Source organism: Sminthopsis crassicaudata, chromosome 1, assembly GCF_048593235.1.
Source record: "Sminthopsis crassicaudata isolate SCR6 chromosome 1, ASM4859323v1, whole genome shotgun sequence".
Taxonomy (NCBI): Eukaryota; Metazoa; Chordata; class Mammalia; order Dasyuromorphia; family Dasyuridae; genus Sminthopsis; species Sminthopsis crassicaudata.
In genome coordinates, this window is record NC_133617.1 from 282536806 (window position 1) to 282553401 (window position 16596).

Genomic DNA, 16596 nt, shown 5'->3' on the forward strand with positions numbered 1-16596 from the left:
GCAGTTCTATATATTACTGACAAAGCCCATCAGCAAGAGATAGAAAGAGAAATCCCATTTAAAATTACTGTAGACAAAATAAAACTACTGTAGACAAAATAAAATTCTGTCAAGACAAACCCAAGAACTATATGAACACAATTACAAAATACTTCTCATCCAGATAAAATCAGATCCAAAAAAATTGAAAAAAATATCAATTGTTCATGGCTAGGCTGAGCTAATATAATAAAAATGACAATTTTGCCTAAATTGGTCTACCTGTTCAGTGCCATACCAATCAAACTGCCAAAACATTATTTTATAGAACTAGGAAAAAATAATAACAAGAGTGACCTGGAAGAACAAAAGGTCAAGAATATCAAGGAAATTCATGGGAAAAATACAAAAGATGGTGACTTATCAGTACCAAACCTAAAACTATATTAAAAAACAGCAGTAATCAAAACCTTTTGTTAATGGCTAAGAAACAGAGTGGTGGATCAGTGGAACAGATCAGACACACATGACGCAATAACAATCTAGCATTTGATAAATTCCCAAACTCCAGCTTCTGGAATAAGAATTCACTATTTGACAAAAATTGCTGGGAAAGTTGGAAAATAATATGTCAGAAAATTGGCATAGGCCTACATCTGATACCCCATACCAAAAAAAGGTCAAAATGGATATATGATTTGGGCATAAAGGGTAATACCGTAAGCAAATTAGGAAAACAAGGGATAATTTACCTATCAGATCTTTGGAGAAGGGAGGAATTTATGACTAAATAAGATCTAGAGAACATTATATAAGGCAAAATGAACAACTTTGATTACATTAAATTAAAAAAAATTTTTGGACAATACCCTTTGATCCAGCAGTATTTTTACTGGGCTTATATCCCAAAGAAATCTTAGAGGAGGAAGAGGGACTCATGTTTGTGGCAGCTCTTTTTGTAGTGGCAAGAAACTGGAAACTGAATAGATATCTATCAGTTGGAGAATGGCTAAATTAGTTATGGTACATGAATGTTATGGAATATTATTGTTCTATAAGAAATTATCAGCAAAATGATTTTAGAGAGACATGAATTTATGCTATGGGAAGTCAGCAGAACCAGGATTTCACTGTATATAGCAACGGCAAGATTATATGATGATCAATTCTGATAGATGTGGCTCTTCTCAATTATGAGATGATTCAGGCCACTTCCAATAATCTTGTGATGATGAGAACCATCTACACCCAGAGAGGAGACTGTGGGAACAGAGCCTGGAACTATCACATCATAACATTTTCACTTTTTTTGTGGTTTGCTTGAATTTTATTTTCTTTCTCATTTTTTCCCTTTTTGATCTGATTCTTCTTGTGCGACAAGATAATTGTATAAATATGTATGCCTATATTGGATATATATATATATGTATATATATATTTATCATGTTTAACATATATATATATATTTTTTTTTTAACCATGTTTAACATATATTGGATTACTTGCCATCTAGGAGAGGAGGTAGGGGAAAGGGGAGAAATTGGAACACAAGGTTTTGCAAGAGTCAATGGTGAAAAATTATTCTTGCATGTTTTGAAAATAAAAAGCTTCAATAAAAAAGGTTTTGCACAAACAAAACCAACAGAAACAAGATTAAAAGGGAAGTACTGGGGCAGCTAGGTGGCACAGTGGATAGAGAACATCCTTGAAGTCAGGAGAACCTGAATTCAAATCTGTATCTCAGACATTTAACACTTTCTAGCTATGTGACCCTGGACAAGTCACTTTCCTCCAATTGCCTCAGTAAAAAAAATACAAAGCTGGGAAAAAATCTTTATAGCCAGTATTTCTGATAAAGGTTTCATTTCTAAAATATGTAAAGAATTGTGTCAAATTTACAAGAAATCAAGTCATTCCCCAATTGATAAATGGTTAAAGAATATGAATAGACAATTTTCAGATAACAAAATTAAAGCCATTTATAATTATATAAAAATGCTCTAAATCACTATTTATTAGAGAAATATAAATTAAAACAATTCTGAGGTACTACCTCACACTTTTCAGATTGGCTAAGATGACAGGAAAAGATAATGATAAATGTTGGAGGGGATGTGGGAAAACTGGGACACAAATGCATTGTTGGTGGAGTTGTCTAATAATCTAAACATTCTGGAGAGCAATCTGGAAAACAATCTGGAACTATGTCCAAAGGGCTATCAAACTGTGATGACTTGACTTGACTTGACTCAGCAATGTCATTACTGGATCTGTATCTCAAGGAAATCATAAAGGAAGGAAAAGGACCCACATGTACAAAAATGCTTGTGAAAGCTCTTTGAGTGATAGCAAAAATTGGATTCCCCATCAATTGGGGAATGGCTGAACAAGCTGTAGTACATGAATGTGATGGAATATTATTTTTCCAAAAAATGATGAATAAGGTGATTACAGAAAGGCCTGAAAAGTTTGACACGAGCTGATGCTGAGCAAAACAAGCTATTATTGTATATAATAATAGCAAGAATGTATGATGATCAACTATGAAAGGCTTAGTTCTTCTCAGTGGTTCAGTGATTTGAAGCAATCTCAATAGACTTTGAACAGAAAATGTCATATTCAACCAGAAAAGAATCTAAGGGGACTGAATGTAAATCAACACATGCTACATTCACTTCTTTTTTCTGTTTTTTTTTTTGTTTGTTTGTTTTTTGTTTTTTATCTCTTTCATGGTTTTTCTCTTTTGTTCTGATTTTTCTCTTTCAACATGACTCATAAAGCAATATGTATTAAAAATAAATATACTACAATAAAAAAGAGAATAAAAAAACCCCACCACCATTATTTGCTAACAAAAGAAGGCTGAGAGAACCTCGACAAATTTGGAAACACAAAAGAAGTTTAATCGATGAATGCTGAAATATTCTTAATAAACTGTACTTACTAATAGTCCAAACCAAAAATCAGCCTCAATGAAATATGTTTATTAAGGTGATTTTGCTGTAGATACATTATGTGATTTTGTACATTGATAAAAGCACAGGAATTGGGGAAAAATGGGCTTAAGTCATTCCTCTAACTGCTTATATAACCATGGGTAAATCATTTTATCTCTAAGCTTTGTTCCTCATCTGCAAAATAAGAATAATAACTACTTCAATGGACCTTGATAATCAAATCAGGTAATATACATGAAGTACTTTACAAATCTTAGAATGCTTTTATTTAACCATCCTTTATTTCTACTGAAGAATCAGTGGGGCACAGTAGATGCTGGATTGACATCAAAGCTCAGTCACAGAATCATAGAATCTGAGAATTAGAAGGGACCTCAGTAGCAATTTAGTTAAAGCCATGCATCAAATAATTCCCTATTATAATTTATGCAGTCATCCAGACTTTGCTTGAAGACTTTCAAGAAGGAAAGAACCTACCATCTCTTTAAGCGAATCACTTCATTTTTAGATAGCTGTTTTTTCCTGACATTGAGCTGAGATTTGCCTCTTCGCAACTTCTATCTTTTGCTTCTGGTTCTGCCTTTTGGGAACAAAAAGAAGTCTAATTCCTTCCTCATTTAATATCTTTTTCACATAACTGAATACAGCTGCCATATGTCCCTTAAGACTTTTCCAGGCTAAACAAGACAAACACCTTCAACTCATCCTCATCAATCATGAAGCCAACATCCTCCATCATTCTAGTTACCTTCTACTGGATACTCTCCAGCTTATTAGTATGCTTCAGCTTTAAAACTGGACATAATACTGATGAAGTCTGACAAGGATAGCATATCAACTTCCAACTCCTGGAAACTATACCCTTAACATGATCCAATATCGCATTCGTTTTTTGAATGCTATATCATGTTAATTCATATAGAACTTTTACTTCACTAAAAACTCCAGATCTTTTCAGAACTGCTCACTATATCTTCCTCATCTTATACTTGTAAAGTTGATTGTATACTAGTTAAGAGTATATACTTTTATCCTGACTGAATTTCATTTTATTAGATTCAGACCAATGTTCTAAAGCAATCAAGAATCTTTTGGATCTTGACTTTGTCATCTAATTATTGCTAGTTAACCCTCCAAACTTTGTCATCTGTAAATTTAATAAACATGCCATCTGCTTTTATTCAAGTCACTAATAAAAAATAAAATAATTCAAATACAGAGGAAGATGTGAGTTCAAGATCTGCCTCTGATACATTGTAGTTGTGAGACTGTGCAAATTTCTTTACTAGACAACTAAGACCATAAATTTTTGATAACATGTCATATTTCATTGCTAGAGGGAATTTCTTCATTGAGGAATCCCTCATACTAATGAAATCACAACTCTCATCACAGCTCTATCCCTACTACTATACAACAATCTCAGGAAGTAGGTGCTATTATTATCCCTATTTTACAAGTGAGGAAAAAAATAGGCAGAAATTAAAGGACTTACTCAGCATCACACCTTTTGGGTAATGAACTGATCCTTTCCCTGGCTTCCCAGTCATCTATAGCTTCTCTCTTTTCAGCGAATACACTCATGTGTCTGAGACAAGATGTGAACACAATTTTTCCTTATTCCAGGCTCAACATTCTTTCTCCTGAGCTAAAAGAATGAAGAGGTAAAGGGAGACACTTCATTTATCAGCAATCATTGAGATATTCCAAATAAGGGAATTTTGTGGACAACTGAAACGTATCTAAAAGTTGACATTTTAAAAACTGTTTTGGTTGGAAATCTTTCAAAATGTTTTACACATTCCTCTGCCTTAGTAAAATAGCATACAATAAACACAATATTTTTTTTAATGACTCAGGATTTTATCATGAACAGCAATTATTGCATTGTATTATAATTCAGAGTCTATTGGAACTTACCTTGATCTTTCACTAAGAAAAGAACTTACCTTGTTCTTTCAAGTCCCCACTAACCATAGAATTATTCTACAATTGAATTGTATCCACTAAATAATAGATTGAAGGAGCTGCATTGATATGTAAGCTTTTTTGCCCGGAATGTGCCCCAGACTTCAAAGTTATCAGCATATTCATTATGAGGCACAAATTTGAATACCTATTCAAGAGCTACTGAAGTTCTATTTGCCTTAAGGTACAAGGCTGTTCTAATTTTTCTTCTGGATCCTTGTAGCTAACTGCTTCCCCACTGTCACTTCTTATTGCTGTCAGTTTCTGCTTATTACCAATCTGAATTTCTATCTTCACTGCTGTTGCTTCTCTTCCATTTTCATTGTGTTTTTTTGTTATCTTCCTTTTGTTTTCCTCTTATACATTTTAAAAACTTTGATGTGATTAAGGCTTGGTTTTTGTAGACATTGCTTCAATATTTGAATGTATTTGTGATGTCATCAAGGTGAGTACTCCCTCCAACAGCCTTTTTTTATCCATCTGTGCCTTAATAGTTCTGTGAAATTCTTATGTCATACCATAAATCCTTCAAAGAGGATTCTTTTAATATGTTGGAAGGTTTCTGTGATCTTTTGACATTACATGGGTACCAGTGCAGCAATTAGGATGTCTAGCTGGTGTCCTTTTTCACAGTGCATAACTGTCTCATCTCCTTTTCTGATTATAAATTCCTCAAATATCTTCTATGCTACTTTGTATATGCAGGGCATCTTCAATTAAATATTGTAGCCTACATGTACCTATCATATAACTTCCTGTTGCTGAGGCGTGGTACAATTTTGATTCCTTGGAGATTTTGGTACTTTCTGATTTGATATATTATGATATAACATCAATTTATTATTTGGTGTATTATAACAGCATTTTAAAAAGAATATTAGAATTTAAAAGATGAGATTTTTGTGTCAGGGAGCTGCTCTGGTTAGAGAACAGTGCTATTTCTTATACAATCCACTTTTTAATTTGTTCTTCAGTTCTAAGCTCAATTCTTTCAGCTATAGTGCCTGTCCAAGATTTATTTACTGATGACCCATTTACCTCAATGGAATACCAATCTAACTGCTTGTCTAGGTGATAGACATTTTCCCTCTAAGTGTTTTTTACTGTATGAATTGTTAGGTCTGTATGTTTTGAATGGTAATGTATTCTGCTGAGAAGATATTGTACTCCGGGGATTGAAGCAATCAGCACAATTGTATCCATATAAGGATATCTGGAAGATATCATCATCTATGAGAAATTATTTATTCAGAATGTATAATGGACATTTTTCATATAAGAAGCAAATGCATTTTGTAAACATAATCTCAGAATTGTACTTAAGAGAACCTGGGTTTCATTGTAACCTTATAGACGTCTCGAAAAACTTGCCTATTAAAAGAACAAAATAGAGCATTTGATGTTCTCCTATAAATAATATCTTGCATTATATGTTCCTTTTCTCAATCAGGTTAAATACTCTTTTCATAATTACAATATGATCTTTCATTCTCTGTATTTTTCAGCTATTTGGGTGATTGTGAGGATATGCTCTATTGTAAAACCATAAATTTTGGAAAACTTAGCCTTTTCCTTCTCATATTTTCCATCAAAGATAGCTTTTGATGTACATACAGGTAACATTCATAAAGACCTTAAAGTAATAAGAAAGTAAGCCTACATATTAGTGGTTATTGATTTTTCTTGATTTTCACCTTTTGAGTAATAAACTGATCCTTTCCCTGGCGCCCCAGTCATCTATAGCTTCTCTCTTTGCAGATATCTTAAAAATCAATGCTTTAAAAATTATTTGGATTTCAAAATAAATATTTCCCATTTGTGCTTCTTAAACCCAACGTCTTTTTTGGGTTTATAAACAAAATTTATATTCTCATCTTGTGTTGCCTTTGGCTGCCAAGTTTTTCCATTTAGTAATGAAATAAAATATTCATATGCTGGAGCAGTTTGGGGATACTTTTGGCCTCTTTGTTATGGCAACTGTTTTTTTATCAGTTAAACTTTTGTAGGAAATAGCTAATACTTCTATTAATGTCATTTCCTTTATTAATTTCCCATTTTTCAGGATCAATAACTTATTTGATTAAGATCAGGTTAGAACTCTTTTAATTGATTATGTGTTATCTTCTCATTCTTATCTTTCTTCTGTTAAGATGCTGATTTTTGCTCTACATTTAGTATGGCTACACAGAGACAGCTGATTTAGAAATGATTTCCACATTAATAATCATTTATTTCCTAACTTTTATATCCTTTTTTTTTTGGGTGTGTGATGGATTACTGAGTATATTATTCAGCCTGACATTTTATATATATATATATGTAAAGATGGAAAAAGAGGACATATTGTTTTTATAAACAGCAGAGTGGAAGAGAAGACATGGAGTTGAGTGTCTTCCCAAAAGTCAGCATTTCTTGCATTACTGGCTGGTTCTGTCTTTCCTGATCATTACTACACTGTTATCCAGGGGTGGATGTCTTCTTCCTACTCCAGATGCCTGCCCACCAGCTTCCTGATGATGACTTATGAGGACACAGAAGTTACAGAGATAGAATAATGTGCTAGATTATCAGGAATTTTAAGTTATCTTGATATCCTTCTGTTCCAAGTAATGAAGAGGTTTCTTAACTTTGAGGGATAAAAAAATAGAGTATTTCTTCCTGGAGCAAGATAAAAGTATGCACTATGTAGAATGAAATCAATAGAACAGAGTAGTGGAATAAATGGATTCTATTACACAAATCTGTTTTTATTAGTATGGAATAGATGAATAGATTTCCCCAGGTCAGAGTAAAAAGCGTGGGGTTCATTTTCTTGCTTTTGGCTCCTCAGTTTATCTACCTTGACATGGCATAACTACTTCAGGCCTGCTTGATTCCCCCTTGCCTCTACCTCCACAGACCACTGAATTACACAGTTCCACTTAAGCCTACCAGTTAATATACCTAGGCCTCTAAGGCTGATCACAGCTTAACATTTTAAGCCCTTCACAATCTAGCTCCAGCACACCCTTGCAATCCTCCCCTTCATTCACTCTAATTCATTCCTTGAAGCTGGAATTCCTTCTCCTACCACTCTATCATAGATTGCCCCACATACCTGTGATATATTGAAATTTACACCCCCCCCCTGAATTCTTAGCTTTTTTTCAGAGTTCAACTTAAGTGGCATTTCTTATAGCAAGTTTTTACTGATCGACTAGTTATTTTTGCTGTTATTCTTAAATTATTTTTAAACTGCCTTGTAGTACTTAGGGTATACTCCTTTCACAGATGGGCCTGAAAAATAGCTACCTGGCTCCAAGACATTCTATGAATCCAAAAGAACTCAAATCTATACCTCTACCAATGTGTTTACTTTTTTCTTTAGTCAAACAGAGGACATACTTAGTCCACAGCGAAGTAATTTTATGAAAAAGCACAGTAAGAAAAGTCAAGTCAAGTCAAGAAGTATTTATTGAGCACCTACACTGTTCTAAACGCTTGGGATACAAAGAAAGGCAAAAAAAAAACAAAAAACAAAAAACAAAAAACAAAAAACACAATGCCTGCTTTCAAGGAACTCAGTCTAATGGAGGAGACAACATGAAAAAAACTATGTACAAGTAAAATTTACACAGGATAAATTGGAGATAATCTCAATACATTTGTTCCATCAACCTAGGATAAACATTTGCATAAATGTACATCAGTAAGGAAAATGCATGTGCATAGAGATTATACATGAGAGGGCAACAGATAATACATGACCACTGATGTCCCTTCAAACATCTGGCCTCCCAGTTTACCAATCTCTTTAATTCCCCATGACCTATACTTTCATTCCACTTGTCACACACAGGACAATCCTGTCCCCTTTTCCCTGAGCAGAACACGAAAGATCTCTGAAAAGTCCCCTCTGTTGGGGGGGGAGGGGATTCTATGCCTCCACTTGACATTCAAACCTGGGCTGCCCAAAACTGTCCCTTCACTCATAACTGCACCTGTTATAGAGCAGCAGAGCTTCTCTAACAGGTCCCATCCCAGCCTGCTCCTCCATTTTGGGCCTAATCTGCCAGGAACCTGTAATGTCCTCCTTCCCTCCCCTGCCCCAAACAAACATAATTTCAGCACTGTGGGGAACAATCCCTTTTGCCTAGCTCTAGTTTCAGTTCTGCACTTGGTCCATGGCAGGAGAATGAACTTCTGACCTCGTCCTCATTTATTCTCAGGCAGTTATTAATCAACTCTACTAAGAACAGACCCAGTGATCAACAGTGCAAAAGTAAACAGGAAAAATTTTGCTTTGATTATCCTCTTTTCTTCCCTGTTGCTGATTCTTCCTTTATTCGGAGAGTCACACATAGTTCTTAAGTTACTCCCTGGCTTTAAAAAGAACCAGCTGTTTGCCATCCTTTTCCCTTGTATAGATCTCATGTCAAAATTGACCTTTTCTGTGTTTCATTCTTCACATTCAGTTGCCTTGTGTTTTAAGTAGTTTTGTAAGATAGTTTGAAAAGTTTACAGGTATTAGTGTAGTTGCCAATGATAATATATTATCTCTCCCTTTTCAAATAGTACATCTGCACTGTAGGAAACACAATGACAACTCTCTTGGTGAATATTCCAGATACCCTGGCAGGTCCAGGGGAACTATTTTTAAGTAGACATACCTTTTGATTGGCTTCAGCCAGATCAAAAATAGGGTTCTGTACAAGGAAATTCCTTTTGTTTCTACTCTGGTCATTATCAATATTCTGATTGCCTGAAACAAGATAATACAAATACACTGCTGACCTGGTAAAAATATTTGTTTAGACAATTTGCTCTTCCAAACTGAACATAGCATTGTAGATATTCTATATTTCACTGACATTATGCTTGACTGAATATGAGAGCACATATAGGAGATACCACAGTTTTTTGAAGGAATCTATTCAATTTCATCATTAATATTAACAATCCTTTGAATTTCATTATATCATCCCACTTTAAAGATGAGGAAAATGACTTGGATTAACGTGACAAGTCAATGGAAGTAACAAAAATAGCATCTTCTTGATTTAATTTAGTTTTCCATCTAATATTCCCTATAAACATTTGTTAAATAATTCCATTGTAACTTTTGGACTTGTTAGAAAAGGCAAAGACTTAATAATCATCTCCCTTAAATACCAGGTAAATACTCACTGATTTGAAGGAAGGTAAAGCAATCCAGAGTTGTATCAAATTAATCATTCAGAACCTCCTTGTAACAAACCCAGTTAGGTCTCTGCAGACCATATTCTTTTGGCACGGATAGCTCAGATTTTTATGCTAATGTTAATTAAAGAGAGCTGTCTGAGAGAGAAATATGGATGTCTTTAACCCATTTTTAAAAAGCAGGTCAAATTTTACATCTGATGAATAGCTTAAGATCGGGTACAAAATTATCAAGCATGTTTAACATGACATTCAATGAAAAGTATTTACAATGTAAAATTCTGGGATAAATCCGTTCGGCCCCAGAATATTCCCCACCATCTATTATTTCCAGGTTTGAGAAAATACATATATAAAGGGAAGAGAGAGCTGGATATAATGGCAGAAATATAGGGCAGAAGTTACTAGGTCTACCCTACCTCCTTCCAGTTTAATTAAAGATTTTCTTGCAGCTTAGCAAAGCTACCGTGTAATCTGCATGGTCTGGAACTTACCTGTCAAGAACATGACAGGAGTTGAAGGCAAATGGGAAACTTCCAGTTGAGTGGAGAGTATAGTTGAGCAATAAGTCCTGACAGACAATCCCTTTGGTGTGCCAGTTGGGCACGGTTGCGCACCTAACAGAAGAACTGAAAATATGTTGATTAGCCCCAGGAATGTTGGCTGGGCAGTTTCACAAAAGAAAGTTAACCTTTCTTTTGTGGAATAAACAGTATCAGCAGCAGATGGCAGCAGCAAATGGTCATTAGATCAATAAGTATTACACTGTCAAGGTGAAGTAATGCAACAGTGAACCATAGCTATATTAGGAAGTGTGGGAAGTATCCCAGCTAAAATATACCCTTAGGAACATGAATTATCCAGGAATTGCTCCCATTCTCACTAACAGAACTGGAATATATAACCTCTTTGTGACTGAGGCATTTCCATATTATATGATATACTTGTTATTGTCTTAAAATCTTTGCTATCTCATTTATGGTCCCTGGTCTGCTAGCAGATCATACACTGGAAGAGGACTTGACATATATTCGCATAACTAGGACTACATAAAATACTCTGGTTTGAGTTAGTAAGGGGTCCTAGAGTGGTATGGGACCTGTGTTATTCTGCTTTCCAGCCTTTGTCTTTTAAAAGTAGGAAATGGTTTGCTGAATTATTTTTGATATCTCTGTGGGAAAAAGGGAAAGGGAGAGGGAGGAAATTTTTTTTAAAGAAACACAAAAGATAAAGACAGCAAAATCAGGTTAGGGGCAGAGCTGGCTACACATGTCACTGATACATTAAAACAATTGATTCATTTTGCTTATCTCCAACATAGCCTTTTTGGGTGCATGGGCAGAGATGGGGTGAAGGTACACCAAAGGAATGAGTGGGAGAGGGCATCCTTTTTCCCTTGCAGAACCTTCTCCATCTGCTCCAGCAACTTCAGTCATTAGTGCTTACTTCTGCCCACAAGGTGCAGAATGGCTTCTCTAAAATCAAACTTTTAAAGCCAGGGCCAAGACTACATGACTCCCAGCAATTCCTGATTAGAGTTGCCCTCTATTTCTCATCCCCCTCTGTGGAACCAGCCCATGTCCCCAAGGAGTCAGAAAGAGGAGGAATATGGTGTGTGTACACTGAGGGTGGGGAACAGGGGATGGGTGGATAGGTTTCCCTACCCCTGTATCAGGATCATGGAGAGGCAAAGGAGAATCAAGTGAGGACTCACAGAGCAGTCCTTAGTGAAAGAGGGGTGAGGTAGAAGATGGGTAAATGCTGGCTCATAGGGGATGGCTGGTAGAGGGAATGTTTGCCCTCACCTTAGCCTTTCCAGTGCAGATTGACAGACTCTCCTACACAACATAGGGGAAAGAGGTAGGGTACTAGGGCCCTTGGGCCAATGCAGTGCATAGAGACCCAAGGAAAATACGGGGCAAAGGAGTGCTCAATTACTGCTTCCTTCCCAAAGACCAGGGCTTTAGGCAGCAGTATTGGCAGCGGCCCTCATAAACCAAGACATCACAACCTGGAGAACGCTGGCCCTGATGCCAACTGTCAGGCCAACCAGGGCACAGGTGATATGCCTCTAAGTCGCAGATGAGCTCTATCACTTCATCTACAGTGGTGAGTCGTAATGGATGGGCAGAATAGAGCTCATGTGTGGGTGGCACTGGGACATCCCGTACCACCACACGGAAGTACAAGCCTGGTTGGATATGGATGACTGCAGCGGCCACAGTGGACAAGATGGATCGCTGGATAAGGCAGAGGTCCGGTCCCCTTGTTGGCAGTACTTCCCAGTGGGCAGGCAGGGGCAGCTCATTCAGCTCCACTAGAAACTCCTGTAACACACTGTCCAGGGTTCCATAGAGTCCTGCTGCCGTTGGGGAGGCCTTGCCCAAACTATAGATTTCCATGATCACAGGGTTGCTTGCAACTGCCTCTTCTTCCAAGCCTTGCTCCTCTTTCACAGACTGCTGTGGCTGGGCCCCATTGGCTTCTTTGCTGGGCATGTCCGGAAGGAAGCTAACAGGGGGTGATAAGGTAGCTTCAGCAGCCTGGCACTCAAAGTTCTTTACCTCCTGCTTCAACTGAGGAGGTGCACTGAACACCTCAGGTGCCGGTGGCACATACTCCTTTTGGTGATTGTGGTCGGGGGTGGGGGGGGGAGAGCTCTCTGGCTTGGGATTGGGCCCCAACACCGGGATGCTCTCACCCCCTTGCAGGATGACCAGGTTTGTCTCCTCTTGCGGCTGCACAGAGTCAGTACCCAGCTCCTCCTTTAGTACAGGTAGCTGCTTCTTCTTAAGCCTCCTGCTGGGAGTCTCAGTTTGCAGCCTGTGGCTTTGGCGGCCCCGAGCCCTGGCCCAACCTGGACGGAAGAGCCGGTTACTAAGAGTCCCCTTCCTAAGACGGGGTAGCTCGGGCAGAGGCTGGTCCCCGTCTGAACTGTCATCTTCTGTGGCCGGCAGCAGCCGCTTAACAGCAAAAGTTAAACACTGTCTCCAGCGACATTTTTGTCGCTTCTGGTTGCTGCCACCAAATTTGGGCTTGTCGAGGCAAAAGTCACACTCCCCGCAATCCAAAAGGCGCAGGCAGGCTGCACATACCCCGCACTTGCGGTTGCTGCGCGGTCGTCGGGAGCGCCGGGGAGCGATGACCACTGGGCTAACCACCTGCTCCGGGGGAGGGAGCGCGGGGGGTTTCCGGCGTCGGCCCGGGCCCTTCCTCGAACCCGAGCCTTTGGGTTTCTTCTTCAAGCGTGACTGAAGACAGCGCCGGGCTAGACACCGCCAGCGGCGGATCAGGCCGGGCTTCCCCTCACGCGCACAAATCCAGCAGACCCCGCAGTCCTCCTGAGCCAGACAACCCGAACACAGGCCGCAGCCCGAGCCCCGAGCCCCCGCCTCCAGAACCCGTGTCGTCGTCGAGGCAGCTGGGGTGACAGCCGCGGTGGCGGGGGGCAGAAGCCGCGGGCACAGCACTCGCCGAGGAGGGGGTCGTGGCCAGGGCGGGGGACAGTGGCGGCTGCCTCCGTGATGTCAGAGCTAACATCGGTCCCACGGCCGGACGAACCTTTCCCGGGGTCCGCCGGCGCGCCGGGGGGATCGCTCCGCTGAGCTTCACAGCCCTGGGTCTGAAGCCACCGCTGTCGCCATCGGCGCCGAGGATGGCCATTGCGGTCACTCTGGGGCGCCTCCGCTATGTCACTCCGGGGGGCGCTGGCGGGGTCACTCCGCGGGACGCCGGCGGGCTCACTCCGGGGGACATCTGCCGGGTCACTCCGCGGAGTGTCGGCGGAATCGCCGTGGGGTGCGCCGGCTGGATCAGTGGAAGGAGTACCAGTGGGGTCAGTATGAGGAGCCTCCGCGGGGTCTCTGGGCTCTGGAGCCTCGACGCCATCTGCCGTGATGAGCCCCGCCAGCGGCATTTGCGAATCTGGCTGCTCCAGAGGAGAAAGCGCTGTTTCCTTTCTGGGCCTTCCCGGTCCTCGTCGCGGCCTCTTTGTCTCGTTCTGAGGCGGTACTGCCCGCGCTGGCGAGGGTTGCAGAATCCCGAGCTTGAAATGAAAGCCGCTGAGGTCCCAGCCTGGGCCCAGGTAACGGGCCAGCTCCACCTTGCTGCGAATGCGATCTCCAGACGGGCTCAGATAATAGGTATCCGAGAGGCCGCAGGTGGCTCCCTTTTTTCGGAAGTTCTCCCGCCTCTTCCAACCCGGGCCTAAAGCAGGGCAATCGAACCAGTCCTCGGCCTTGGAGAAACGGCGCCTGGAGAGCGGGGAGCGCTTAGTCGCTTTAGGATCCTCTCGGCTGCTGGGCTTGGGGGCCATGCTGATCCGGGAGCAGTCTGGGCGGAATCCGCCCCACGGATCCTTCGAGGCTGGTGCCTCGGGCACAGGCCTGTTGGAGACCCCGTGCGTGCTGACCCCGGAACCGGAACCGGAAACGCAGCCCTGCCCCAGCACTGCCCTGCCTCAACTTGATCCCAGATCTGTGGGGGTAGGGGGAGGGAGAGGGAAAGGGAAGGGGATGGGAGGGGATGAGAGAGGGAGTGGAAAAGGACGGAGGGGGTAAGGGGAGGGAGTAGGAGAGGGAGTTACTGGGGTGGGAGGGGTGGGAGAGAGTAGAGAGGGAGGGAGGGGGTGAGAGAGGGACTTTTAAAGAACCCAGGGCTGGGAAAGATGGAAAGTGCACGCTCCCAAGTTTCACGGCCCCCCCCTCCCTACTTGACAGGAATTATCTTTCTGATATTTATTTGAAAAAATACATTAAAAATAACCATGTAAACTGTAAACCATCATGTAACTGTGAGCTAGCATGTGAAGGCATTTAAAAGCCTCGCTTCTAATAACTTCCTATGAAATGAAAACATTTTCTCCCTGATAAACCAAAAGCCTGGGGAGTACCCTGTCTCATCCAGGGTTCTAAAAAGAAGGTAACTCAGGTTTAGTCCTGAGGGAGCCTAACCCATAAAAGAAGGAAATCAGGTTTTTTTTTCCTTGCACTTTCTGCTTGTTATCCGCATCCTGGGGGTCCGGGGAAAGCTCTTAAACAATGCTTAGAGGTGGCTTTTGTCAAAATTCACAGCATCATTTTTAGAAAATATGCTCCATGCATAAAATGATATCAAGCATATGACAATTATTTTTTTCTATAACAAAAAAAGTTTAAAACACAAAAGACTCAAAAATGTCCATGAACAAATATTTAAATCTGAAACGATAATTCATTGTCCCTATTAAGCTCTTTTGGGGAAAAATACTTTTTTTTCAGATTCCTGAGACAATATTTAATTTTCCCCTTTGACTTGTGCCTAAGTCTGAGCTTTCTGGAAAGCCAGGGCTTATGGCTTGGTCTTTCTTAGCTTTTTTTTTTTTTTTTTTTTTTTTTTTAGCTGAGGTTTCTTATCGGTGGCTTATTTTCTCCTTTGAAAAGTTGTATAGTAGTGGGCTGCATCACCTCCTGAGCATCTAATATTGACTAGGGAATCTTCATCCTCTTCAATTCATAATGTAGCTGCAAGGCTAGAAACACTCATCTTAGAATCATGGTTCAGTCACCTAAGCTCAGAGGAGCCTCAGCAGAGGAGGCAAGTGCCTCAAGAGATTTGCTTATAAGAGCCCTTTTTGGTGATTTTCCAGGTATATAGGTTTGAGGTTTTTTTTTTTGTTTTGTTTTGTTTTTTTTTTTTTTTTTTTTTTGGTTGTTGTGTCATTTTTAGTTGTGTTCTACTTTTTGGGATTTTGTGATTTGGGATTTTCTTGGCAAAAACACTGGAATGGTTTGGTGTTTCCTTCTCCAGCTCATTTTATAGATGAGGAAACTGAAGCAAACAGGGTAAAGTGACTTGCACAGGGTCATACAGCTATTAGTTGTCTGAAGTCATATTTGAATACAAACTTGATTAATCTGATTCCAAGCCAGCATCCTATCCACTTTTGTCATCTAGCTATTCCATACACAACTAAAAGCAGCATTTGAAAACCTTCATACTTGGTGAGAAAAAAAAAATCACTATTTTTTTTTTTTAATACCCAAGCAAAACTACATTTTCAGAGATTTGTTGTGACAAATATAAACTTATTCACTCTGGGGCTTAATAACTGGACCTCCCTGGCAAGTAGAGAGCTCTGTGGTTGTTGATGTATGAAAAAGAATTTGGATTAAAAATAACAAAACAAAACAAAACCTTTGTGCTAAGACTATGGATTTCTTTTCTAGCACTGAGTCCCATGTGAAGTGACTATTGAGATACTTTGTGGTGGGCAGCTAGGTGGCACCGAGGATAGAATGCTAGGCCTCGTTTTGGGAAAACTTACTTTCCTGGTTCAAATTTGACCTCAGACAGTAGCCATGTGATCCTGGGCAAATCACAACCTCATTTGCCTCAATTTCCTTATCTGTAAAGTAAACTGGAGAAGAAAATGGCAGACCACTCCAGTATTTTTGCCAAGAAAATCCTAAATGAATTATTAAGAGTCAGATGTGGCTGAACAACATTAATATTTGAGATTCTTTGGAGGTAAAAG

The 16596-nt window shown here is 39.9% G+C and overlaps 1 protein-coding gene across 1 annotated transcript; it reads right to left on the reverse strand.

Moving 5' to 3' along the window:
• Positions 1-8339: 8339 nt before the first annotated feature.
• LOC141549390 (methyl-CpG-binding domain protein 1-like) lies at positions 8340-14540 on the reverse strand. Its single transcript, XM_074278900.1, is given in 4 exon segments — positions 8340-9645; positions 10577-10711; positions 12094-13459; positions 13462-14540. Coding segments are annotated over 4 exon segments (2646 nt in total). The 5' UTR covers positions 14398-14540; the 3' UTR covers positions 8340-9436.
• Positions 14541-16596: the final 2056 nt, after the last annotated feature.